At 57.5% G+C, this 11,826-nt stretch overlaps 1 protein-coding gene across 2 annotated transcripts in view; it reads right to left on the bottom strand.

Moving 5' to 3' along the window:
• Nucleotides 1-2,031: 2,031 nt before the first annotated feature.
• Nucleotides 2,032-11,826, bottom strand: part of CAPZB (capping actin protein of muscle Z-line subunit beta) — a 136,838-nt gene continuing 127,043 nt past the window's right edge. The window contains exons 7-9 of one of the 2 annotated variants that reach the window (XM_024749708.1): nucleotides 7,939-8,004; nucleotides 7,212-7,288; nucleotides 2,032-2,882 (exon numbers count right to left, since the gene is read on the bottom strand). In XM_024749708.1, the coding sequence (XP_024605476.1) occupies nucleotides 2,795-2,882; nucleotides 7,212-7,288; nucleotides 7,939-8,004 (231 nt within the window). In that variant the 3' untranslated portion in view covers nucleotides 2,032-2,794. The other variant, XM_024749709.1, reaches the window with a different exon arrangement.

The raw sequence follows: 11,826 nt of genomic DNA, 5'->3' as shown, positions 1-11,826 counted from the left end.
CCCTGCATCGGCAGGCGGACTCTCAACCACTGCGCCACCAGGGAAGCCCGTACATTCGTTTTTTAGATTCTTTTCTCATATAGGTTATCACAGAACACTGAATAGAGTTCCCTGTGCTATACAGTAGGTCCTTGTTGGTTATCTGTCTTATGTATAGTAGTATGTGTATGTTCACCCCAAGCTCCTGATTTATTCCTGCCCTTTGGTAACTGTTAAGTTTGTTTTCGATATCTTTGTCTGTTTTGTAAATAAGTTCATTTGCATCTTTTTAAAAGTTAGATTCCACATATGAGTGATAGCATACGGTATTTGTCTACGTGTTAGCTATTGAATGAGATGCCGTCTATGAAAATGCCTGGGGCACCCCAAACCTCAAGGTAGGGGGCAGGCAGGTGGCATCTACAAGGAAGGACTAGCCCACAGACCCATCCTCGGTGCCCGGCCCCAGGCCCTCCCAGCCCAGGGTCCCCTTGGTTACTTAGTGAACCTGGGATTTTTTTTTTTTTTTTGCCACTCATGGCATGTGTGATCTTAGTTCCAGGCCGCATAGCCCAGTGGGAGCAGGCTGTCTGCCTCTGCTTGTTCTGAGGCTTCAGAGCAAAGGCCGCCCCCAGGCCCAGTGACTGGCTCAGTAGATGCTGGACACAGGTGCCCTTTTTCTTCCAGCCTCTTTAGGGCTCACTGGTTCCCAGGAGCAGAAGCCCACTTGCTAAGCAAGCAGCAGAGGCTCTTGGCCGGCTGTGGGCTCACAGGAGGGAAGGTTAAGAGGTGAGCCATCGGTGTCTGGAAGGACAGGACAGGCACTACAGCTCCGGGAATCATTCCTGGTGGGAATGAAATGGCACTGTTTCAGCATCAGTCTCTCAAGAGAGAGCATCGTAACTGGCCTATTGTGGGTCACCCGGTGGGGATGAGGGAACGCCATGGCCCCACTGCACCGAGGCTGCGGGGAGGGGGTGGCACCAGAGAAGCAAGAGGGGCCGTGAACAGGTTCACAAGGCCTACGCCACCCCTCGGGCGGGTAGGGTCCCACAGAGCGGGGAAAGGACCAGCTGGGAGGTGGCCCCGAGCCAGGGGCACACACTCCTCTTCTGCCACTTGGGTCCGGCTGCCCCTCACTGAGGAAACCCGGTCTCAGGGCCCAGTGTCCCTAAGCTCACTGGCCTGACTTAGCAGCAAAAGACAGCAGTGATGGCTCTTCCAGTGATGGAAGACTTTAGAAGAGTAAGATCAGGCCTGGCATACATCACAGTCACAATTCCTGGCTTCCAAGTGTTATTTTGGTCACGTGATCGAACACCTGCTAAACATGAACTCATTTATCTGTGCCAAGCACTCTACCACGAGGATGTCGTTTCCACTGGAGAAGGGCTCTGGGTCCACTGACAGAGCTCCGGCCTTCACCTGTCCGCCTCCCTCATCTTCTCCACCTGAAGTTCCTTGAAAGGCACTGCACGGAGGTGTCTCTCCTGTTCCCCGTCTCTATCTCAGTGGTACTCTGCACTCAGTAAAGATGTGCCCCATCTGGGAACTTTCTCATCAGACCATGCAGAGAGGAGCTGGGCCCAAGGATTCGGGGACAGGCGTGTCAGGGACCCAGGTACCTCAAACCAGAGGGGCTTCACCGGGGTGTGGGCCCGACTGCCCTGCCAAGATGCCCTGGTGTCAGCTGGGAGAGCACGGACTACGTACGGCTCGGAGGGACCTTGGGCACGTTAACCCCAACCTGTTTGCCCACGTCACCCAGGGCTGTGAAGGGGGCGCGGGACGAGTGTGGACATGCCTGCGCAGAGCAGGTGTTTGCTGAAATGAAAGGGGAGGGGGAGAGCCCCCATCCCATCACACCTGATGATGGGATGGCCCCAGCTGTTCAGAACAGGTGGGGCAGGGTCTGCGCGGAGCGGGGGCCCAGAGAAGCCGCTGGAGATCTGCAAGGACCCCCACGCCCCCACTGGGGTCAGCCCTCCCAGCCGAGCTCACACATGCTTGGACAGCGAGGCAGGCAAGAAAGAACACAAGGCCAGTGCTAACTGCATCCCAGTTTCTTTTTATTTATTTTTTTGTTCTTTTTTTCCTTTTTTTTTTTTTTAAGTATGGAAGCTCAAGTATAAGATGTAGATTTTTTTTTAAGCTTTACAAAAAAACAAAATAAAACAAAAACTCCTTTTGCATTCCATAAAAATTGACAGAAAAGCACCTGGCCAGAAGAGCAGGACGGTCCGCAGGTCCCCGCCCCCCACCGTGTGGTCTCCGTGGGACAGGGGCCAGGCGTGCGGGACGACGCTGAGGGCCACCTCTCCTTTCTCCCAGAGCTGTCCCCTGTCCCCGCCAACCCCCAACCCCAAGCAACTCCCAAACACACGTGGAATCAGATTTCCAGTTTTTCTTCTATCTTTCACACACCACAGTTATTTCATAAAATTTTTTTGTTTTACATTTTTTACACCAATGTAACAAAAGGGTGGGAGGGAAGGGAGGCAGACAGACAGTGTATTTTATGCCTATAAATGGGTGGTGGTGGAGAGACGGGGGGGCCGGGGCAAACAGAAAACATGGTTTCTATGGAAATACTGAGTTTTGATAGCAAAATGTGGTGGGAAGTAGGCCTCAGAGACAAGAAGGGTGTTCATAGGGTTTATTCTCAGGGAGACATGGCGCTGTGCAGTGGTGATGCAAGTTGTTGTGTGACCTGGGGCGGGGAGGAAGGGACGAGGGAGGGAGCAGAAAACGAGTTTCTAAGAAAGGAATCTAGTGAGCGCACGGCGGCGTGTCCGGTTAGTTGGGAAGAAGAGGCTTAACACTGCTGCTTTCTCTTCAAAGCCTCCACCAGGTCGTTCTTAAGAGCTTCTTGTTTTGATTTGTCTGCAAAAGTCTGCACAGACCTGCCCGGGGAGAAGAACTGTCATTAGCAGGCTGAACAGGAAGAGTGCAGCGGCGAGGGGCTGACGGCTGCCCTGCCGGTGCGTCCAGGGCGAGGGGCCGGGTCACTGGGCTGGGTGCCCCCTTCCCCATCCTCTGGGAGTGCGAGCTGCAAGCTGTGCGGAGGGGGCAGAGGGGCCCAGAGCCCGAGGCCGGCCCCGCGGGGGAGGCCACGGCCCACCTCTGCACCAGGCTGGGCATGACCTGGACTCTGGGGCACAGATCCCAATGTCAGCCTGAATCAGAAGTGGGCCTCCAAGCACGCCACAGCAGAGACCGTCTGTGCTTCAGCCCAGCTGTGGACTCGGGCCGGAGGCCGAGAGATAAGGACCCCGTCACAAAGCACGGCGTGCAGGGCTGGCCACCCGGCGAGCATTAGGAACCGGCACCTCGGACGTCTGAGCCCACTGCCTGGGCAGCACCTGCGGGCAGGCACTTTTAGGCTTCGGCTGCAAGGCACCATCAGCTGTTAACTTGGCCAAGAAAATCCCTCAGCCTGAACTTCAAGAGGCAGGAGGGGACAGGTAAGTGGCCCTGGGTCGCTGCTGTCAAATCCTGAATTTGTGGGGAAATGTTCACGGGAGTGCACTTACGCACAGGTCAGACAGAGCGAACAACAGCTAACCTCTGTAGAGGTTGTACAGTTTACAGAGTGCTTCTCAGGCACACTTCACTCTCACAAGCGTTCTGGAGGGGTCTGAGCATTATTCCCAATTTACAGATGAGGAAACTGAGGCTCAGGGAAATGCTCCTGGCAATGACCTTAATGGTCACTTTGTCAGATTTCCTCGGTGTGTGGGTTAACCAGGAACTTCCCAAACTATTTATAAACTTCCTAACGGTTTCAAAGCAGTGGAAAGAAAGAGTGGAAGGCTACCTTGCAGGAATGCTGTGGAGCCACGGGAATGTCACGCTTGACACGCACTGGCCGTGAAACAGAATGGGAAGGAGAGACCAAAAAATAATCCCCCACCACTGAATATGGGTGAAATACAATGAAGTAGGACCCAGGAGCATCCCACGTGGAATTCTGGCTACTGAGTCCTAGAAACATCACGGGAAGTGCCCCCAAGATGGTAAAGAAGGAGGCAGAGACGAGGCTTTGAAAGAGTCTATGTGCAGCTACAAAAATTCCCATGAGAAACGCTGACATTTTTGGTCGATGCTGCTGAACACACATTTCTGAGTGTTTGCTCTGCTCTGCTCTGCGACGGCCAAAGGAAGGGTCAGGCACCAGCCCTGGTGGCCCTCGGGCTGCAAACCTCAGCCAGCCCACCACGGGCTTCTGGAAAGCTCCCAATGGGAGGCTAACTTGCGCAGTGGGAGGATGCGGTAGGCGAAGTGGTGGCTCCCACGGCACCCCGGCCCGACTGGGCGCTGGCTCTTCTGGGAAGGAGCATGCCAGGCCTGGGCTGTACCCAGCCCCCCGCTACCCCCCAAAGGAGAAAGTTCCAGAGTTAGAACCAGGTAAGGAACAGGAGGTTAGGCTTGGAACGGCTGGAGGTGCAAGGAGCAGGACCCTCGTTTAGGGAAAGGAGCTCGGGAAGGTCACTGCCAAGCAGCTCGGAACCAATGCCTGGAGGTGGGAAGGAGGGCCTGTCCTGGACAGAAGGTGCCAGGCTGCCCACTGCTGCAGAGGATCTATGTCAGAAAGCCTCCAGTGGGTGGCCACAGGACTAGCCGAGGTGAGGGATCCAGAAGATTCTAGACCCACCCTAAAAGCTGAGGGGCTGGAGAGGAAACTGCACCATATGGAACGCCTTAAAAGGGGGTTTCTTAATGCTCTGATGGGAATGTAACGGTCCGAGCATGAGGCTGGAGGCTGACAGATGCCCCAGGCCTGATGCTGGCACACACACAGACCAGACTGTGCTGCGGTCCCACGGCTGCAGAAGAGCCGCTCCGCCTGGTTGCACGGGTGCCCCACCTCTGTCCCCCACACTGGGCCTCTTCCGGGTCAGGGTCTCCGAGTCCAGCCCCTGGGCCTAGGAAGAAGCCCCTAAGCCCAGGCCCTACAGCCCTGCCCAGCTGGGTTTCCAAACGCCTCTTACTAAAACCAGTTTCCCTTCTCCTCTCCGGGGATGCTGACTGCTTTCACACATCTGTATCTGTCACTAGCTCAAGTCATGGTCCTCGGCCATCGTCTACAGCCAGACTGCTGCCCCTCCATCGGCATAAGGCATTTAGGAGGACAGCTGCAGCTCGCCAGGGGCAGAGGGTTATGCCGGTCCCAGCGGCTCCAGCGGCAACCCGTCTTGGGGGCACTGGGCCCAGCCCGGGGATTACAGCCGCACTCTGTGTTCCATCCTCAGACTCAGGGCGATACACCGCCCCCTTTTAGGTCGGCTAGCCCCAGTCAATCTCCCACCGAGAAGGGGGCTCATCTGGCTTCTGGGATCCTTGGTGGACAGCTGGCGAAGCCCCGGCTGCACACACAGCAGAGAGGCCGCCAAAGCCGCCGGCCAAGCGGGAGGCCACCGGGAGCGGCGCAGGCGAGCGGCTCCTGCCGGAGAGGCGACGGTGATGCCCGGCGATGCCCGGCCTGCTCAGGGGCAGAAGCCCAGACGGCCCCCCCTCACACGCGGCCCCGCCCAGAGTGCAAAGCACACACACCGCACACGTGATTCAGGTCCGTGTAACGCGGGGCGGGGCGAGTGTGCACGTTAAGGGGGCTGCTCCCAGCCGAGCGGACACGGGGTTAGTGGTGTTTAAGGGTCCGGCGGGGTCTCGGCGGGCTGGTGAGTCCTGTTTAGTGGGGCGGCGCTCAGGCCTCTCAGGCAGTGTACCTGGAGCGGCTTAATTATCAGGCTGGATGTGGCTCTGGCGCTGCGTCAGCACCTGGGAAAGCTCCCTCTGCAGCTGCGGGAACTTGGGGTTGGCGGGGATAACGTCAACAGATCTACAGAGAGTGCACAGAGGTGAGTGCAGCGGGAGGGGGAGGACGGGGCCCAGGAGCACACGGGGTGACAGCTGAGAGGACGTGCTGGGGACACATAGGCAGAAGAGAGAGGGGAGCGTCACCAAGGCCGCTGCCGCTCAGGGGCTGTGGTGGGGAGGTTCTGGCCGTGGGGCTCTTGCGGGCGGCAGTCACGGTTTTCAGGGGCTCAGGCCACCACCCCGCAGGCTCTCTGCGGCTTTCTCCGATTTGTCAGCCAATGCCCGGGGGCCCTGCAGGCCAGGCGGGTGTGTGGCTGGCTCAGGGGCCCCAGGCTCAACAGCCAGAGGAGAGCAATGCTCTGGGGGTGGAATAAAACCCACTGGGGGCCAGACCACGTCCCCCACAGGCAGGGAGGAAATCAGAAAGATGATGAGTCCAAAGTGGGCCCCATCTTTTAAAACTCTATGAGTGAAAGACTAAAACATCTGTCTCCTGGACAGATTCACAAACCAGAGCTGCTTCCTGCCTCTCCTTGTTCCCAAAGGAGAGATCTGTCCACAGTGGAGGACTACAGGAAACCACGGGCAGAGCGTTAGCCCCTGGACCCGCGTGGTGGTGTAGGGCCGCACACCGGCCTCCATCCCACCCCTCCCTTCGGCAGCCCTGCTCCTGGACGGCCGGAGGGCCACTGGGAGTCATCCCTGGTCGAAGGTCACACGGCTCTGGCTGACAGAGGCTGCATGAGATCCCGGCCTCCCGACTCCAAGGCCCGTCTCGCTCCACAGCGGCCTCCACTACCCACCCCCCCAAAGGGGCTCTGGCCTCCTACCCTGCCCACCATGACCTTGAGGACCCAGCGAGCCCCTGAGCCCCCTTCGGCCTTCACTTGGGCCGACGCTGAAGAACCGAGGGCACAAGACGTGTGGGGAGGGGCAGCCAACAGCCCTGAGAGGACCCCAGGGTGGCGGGTCCCTCTCCAGAAAGCAGCAGGTCGGGGGGCTCTTTCTGTGCTGGTGGTGTCATGCCCTCCTGCGTCTTAGGGTCTGATCTGGAGGTATCCTCAGGCCCAGGAGCCGAAGGGGCCGGGCAGATTCTTTAGGTGGGACTCAGCCTGAGGGACCGAGAGGTGACTCCAGGGACAAGGGCACTGATGTTGTTAAGGTGAATGGGCCCCAAGAAACAGAAATGGTGCAAGTCTACTCTGATTCCCACATCTATCCTGAGTACACACTCTGCATGCCGGGCTTTACCCTTACAAAACCTGCATTAACAACCCTATAAGGAGGATAGATACCTCAGCCCTGGTTTACAAAGGAGAAAACAGAGGCCCAAGGCCATAGAGCTCTTAAGCAGTGACCTAGGATTCAAATCCACACCTTTTTGGTTCCAAAGCCCGTGCTTTGGGGTACATTACCTTAGCCCATTAACGATGTCCTTTGTTTTTCCAAAGTAGATCTCATTCAGCGTACTTCTGATTTTATTTTCCATGTCCTGGAAAAGGAGGCCGGTGAGACTGACGGGAACGCCCTCCCTCCTCCCGCCCGCGCCCCTGCAGTCCCCGCTGTGACCGCAGGGTGGAGGCACGTGAGTGTGTGCCCTGAGCGCCTCCCCATCCTGGCACCCAGGACACCAGTACCAAGTCCCGGTGTCCCAGGCTGACCCTCACTGGGAGCTGGCCCACCCCACTCAACCACCCGCCAGCCCTCCCCCCAGCTCTGTGAACAACCCCGTGCAGCTGGAGAGCACCCCCTTCTTCCAGGTGGCGTGGGAAAGGGGGAGCTGAGGTGTAGCTCAAGCTCCCCCTCCAGAGCCCACTGGTGTTCCCGGGATCTGCTTCCCGTCTGAGCTCAGGTCTCCGCTCGCACCCACTGGACGGGGGGAGACAGGACTTAGGACCTCCCGAGCTGAGTCTTCAGGGTGCATGTGTTTGGGGGACAGTAGAGGGGGTGCCTCTGGAGCTGGGCCCTGCTTGCGTCCAAATCAGAAGACTCAGGAAACACGAGGCCAGGGCAAAACATGAGAAATGCGCTGCTGGCTGCTGCGGAGCTGCGAGGGAGCAGCAAGGGAGGCTGGCAGCCGGGCTCCAGGGGCGAACGTCCCATGCGGTGGAGGCGAACCGTGGCAGCAGGAGGCCCACTCACCTCGACCAGGCGCCCGATGTTGGCTATGTGCGGGGAGCAGTCGCTCACGGTTTCATCCTTCTCCATCTGCAAAGAGACAGAATGTTCCTCTAGGTCAGAGAGCCGGGTGAGGGCCCAGGGCCTGTTCTCCCTGCTGGCAGGCCCGGGGCCAGCTGGCGGGGGTTGAAGGCCACTTTTCCAGTGAGGGAGCCCCAGCACAAGGCAACCCAAGTTTCAGGTCGCAGACAGTCCGGCCCGCAGAAGCCCTGAGGCCCCGCTTCCAGGGGAGAGTCTCGCTCCGCCCTTGTGGAGCACACCCCACCTCCACAGCCCACAGCAGGGAGGGCGCAGGTGACCACCCCTGCCAGGCACAGGCTCAGCTTGGGGCCTGACGTCACAGATGAGCCCCCAAAGTGCCGTGCCGCTGCCGTGCCTGTGTGGCAGCTACGGAGGGAGGGACCGGCAACCCGGGCGTCAGGAGACTCCGAGGCTCAGACAGATGGGGTGGCCTGCCCAAGGTCACACAGGGAGTGACAGCAGAGCCTGGGTCAAAGCCATGCTTACTTCCAAGCCTATATTCCTTCTACTGTGTGAGGCTGCAGGGCCGGCCGAGTGACCGTGTGGAACATGAACAAGAGAATCTCAATCCGCATCCCTGGTTACGACAGAGGGGGTTTAAGAGGAGGTGGGATCCAGCGGGACAGTTCTGGCCCAGGGGTCAGTACTCTGAGTATTAAAAGGAAAGGGGGCAGGGAGGGGAGAAGGCACTGATGACCCTGACACGAGCGCTGAGTCACGACGCATGCGGAGCTCTCCCCCAACTTCCACCCTGTGTTTAAGGCTTACTTCCCTCACAAGATTATACATTCCTTAAGGGCAGATGTATGTACCTGTTTCACACTTCACAGGTGCCTAGCAGAGTGCTAAGTGCATGAACGCTGTTTAAACCGAGTGGAAGTGTAGCTACGGTCACCACTGTTATTTATTTACTTAGAAAGATTTATTTATTATTAATTAATTTATTTTTGGCTGCACTGGGTCTCAGTTGCGGCACGGGGGCTTTTCGTTGCAGCATGCGGGCTTCTCTCTAGTTGTGGTGTGAGCAGGCTCCAGGGTGGGTGGGCTCTGTAGTTAGCGGCACGCAGGCTCTCTAGTTGAGGAGCGCGAGCTCAGTAGTTGCAGCGTGCGGGCTTAGTTGCCCCACGGCATGTGGGATCTTAGTTCCCTGACCGGGGATTGAACCTGCGTCCCCTGCGTTGTAAGGCGGATTCTGTACCACTGGGCCACCAGGGAAGTCCCTCACCACTGTTACTGAAATAAAACCTGGAAGCTGAGGCAGTCTGGGGGAGAATGGCTGCATGTATACGTGTGGCTGAGTCGCTTTGCTGGGCACCTGGAACTATCACAACGCTGCTGATCAGCTATACTCCAACATCAAATACAAAGTCTACAAAAATACAAAAAACTCTGGAAGCTGAAATAGGCAATCAAGAAACAGCATGAGAAGACAGGAACTGGATCAGGAAGGCTAGAGCTCAAAATGAATTCAGACTAGTGAAGAAAGCAGAGCAAAGGTGGAAGGTTAACTACCTTGAGCACCGGAAGAACGGGGCAGAGGCCTGGGGTGCGTCTGTTCGGAGGCTAAAGGCCTCTGCCCAGTCTCACCTGCTTTTACTTCTCTTACCCATTAGGGAGAGTGACTTCCAGGCTGGGAAAGGTAGAAAAGACCCAGTTAGGAGGGAGACAAAGCCACAGATGGTAGGAGAGAACCAAGTCGCTTTAAATGATTAAGTTTCAGGGTCAGAAAAATCCGATTCTGTGACAGAGACATCCCTGAAAAGTTACGGCACACTTCAGAGGTGCCAGAACACTGGCGGAGGGCAGAGGCTGACCCCACTTCCATAACAGAAGGAAGAGTGGAGTTGGAAATTAAACACTGGCTTGACACTGATCCAGACAACAATTTCTGATGGGACCGTTACAAAAAATCATCTGCCGGCACACTTTCAAATCAGATACTCCAGGAGCCAGCACGGGCTCGCTATGAACATGACCTGCTGCGAGACTCTCCAATTTCCTATTGAGATGGGGATGCTGGGCTGAAGAACAGAGGGCTCCTCTAAGATCACATCACCGTGGCAGGTTCCCATCTAAGATCCTGTGGCCGAGGCTGGACGACAGCCCGCTCACGTTCCCAGGGTGGCCTCCAGGGCATCTCGCACGATCCTCTACCTGGCCCTGGGTCTACCTGTTTGTCCAGGACTTAAAGAAAGGTGCAGCGCAGAGGGTTCATGGGATCCTATTGCCAGCATCAAGGGTGGAGGTGATGAGACCCCGAGACACGGGTCAGCTGCAGAGTACAGCACTCCCTGGCGGCAGCGACCTCACTCCACCTGGTCCTCCTAAGAACCACTTTAAAGCCGAGGAAGCCGAAGCTTAAAGGTGTCAGGTGCTCTGCCCAGATGACAGCCCCGCCTGACCCTGCAGCTCTGCTCCTCCAGCCCCAGCGTGCTGACTACCTTCACCAGGGCAAATGCAAACCACCTGCTTTGGCTCAAACATTAATCTCACCGAGAACAAAATGAGGAACAAGCCCAGTGAAGAGACTTGTGGGTTTTAGGTGATTTCAAGCTTGACAAGAATGTGACGGGACCAAAAGGAAGCTATATTACTGGAGCCCAGCTTAGGGGCGGCGTGCCCCCCATCACACAACGAAGCTGCAGGGGCGAGGCTGCGTCACTTGCTGAGGGAGGGCCCCCCGTTCCGTCCCAGCCCAGCCACGTCCACAGGGCTGGACGCAGTCTGGGCTTTCAGAGAGCCGTGGGCGAACTGGAGTCCTTCTGCTTAAAAGGTCTGAACACCCTGACCCCAAGAAATGGGAAAGAATTTGGATATCTCAGGCCAGGAGGGGAAAGACTCGGGAGGTCCTGGCCACGCTCTGAGGGCCCGGCTATCTAGCAAGGGCATGTCCGGCAATCCATGTCATTGCCAAGGGGCGACGGAGCTCTCTGTTATTATATCTGCATCTGCTCACAGAGCAATGAGCCCTGGGTCCCTGCAAGTGTCTGGGGAGAAACGGGGTGGCCATTTGTCAAGATGCTACAAGAGGGGGATCTGGAGTAGAGAGATGGTCTGGAACCCACGGCCTTGCAAGGCCCTTTCAAAGCCAGGAGACTAAGTCTCAGAGTGAAGACGCCTGGTTCTGGCAAGACCGTTTGGCTGAGGGCTGGCCAAACAGGAGACACTGAGTGAGATGCTCAAATGATCAGCTGCTCTGCCCCCAGTACCGGGCCCTGAGCCACCCCGGGCACTCTGGCCAGTGATCCTGGGGAGTCTCGCTCAGGGGTTGACACAAAACAGGAGGCAAGCGTGCCCACCAACTTCAAAGTGAAGTCACACCCCCCTGTTTCAGGTGAATGAGCACCCCACCCTGGGCGGCGCCGTGGCGTTTGCGGGACATGCTGGGCCCTGAGCAAAACCCTGCGGCCACGATGACTGGAGCCTGTGCATGTTGAACAGGGGCTGGGACCGTGTTCCGCCCTGAGGAAGGACGGCGCTTGCTTTTTTTTTTTTTTCTCGACGGGCCTCTCACTGCTGTGGCCTCTCCCTGCTGTGGCCTCTCCCGTTGCGGAGCACAGGCTCCGGACGCACAGGCTCAGCGACCATGGCTCACGGGCCCAGCCACTCCGCGGCATGTGGGATCTTCCCGGACCGGGGCACGAACCCGTGTCCCCTGCATCGGCAGGCGGACTCTCAGCCACTGCGCCACCACGGAAGCCCTGCCTACCCATTCTTAAAAGGCATTTTTGGACACCGACATGCTGGCACTGAGTGTCCTCTCCTCCCATGTGGAAGAGGTTTCTGTGCCCGGCCAGACGGCAGCTCAGGGCTGCTCTTCTGGGCCAGGAG

The sequence above is a fragment of the Neophocaena asiaeorientalis genome, unplaced genomic scaffold, assembly GCF_003031525.2.
Source record: "Neophocaena asiaeorientalis asiaeorientalis breed wild unplaced genomic scaffold, Neophocaena_asiaeorientalis_V1.1 scaffold275, whole genome shotgun sequence".
Lineage (NCBI taxonomy): Eukaryota > Metazoa > Chordata > Mammalia > Artiodactyla > Phocoenidae > Neophocaena > Neophocaena asiaeorientalis.
Note: the sequence above shows the minus strand (reverse complement) of the source record. Positions and strands in the feature narration are given on the sequence as shown.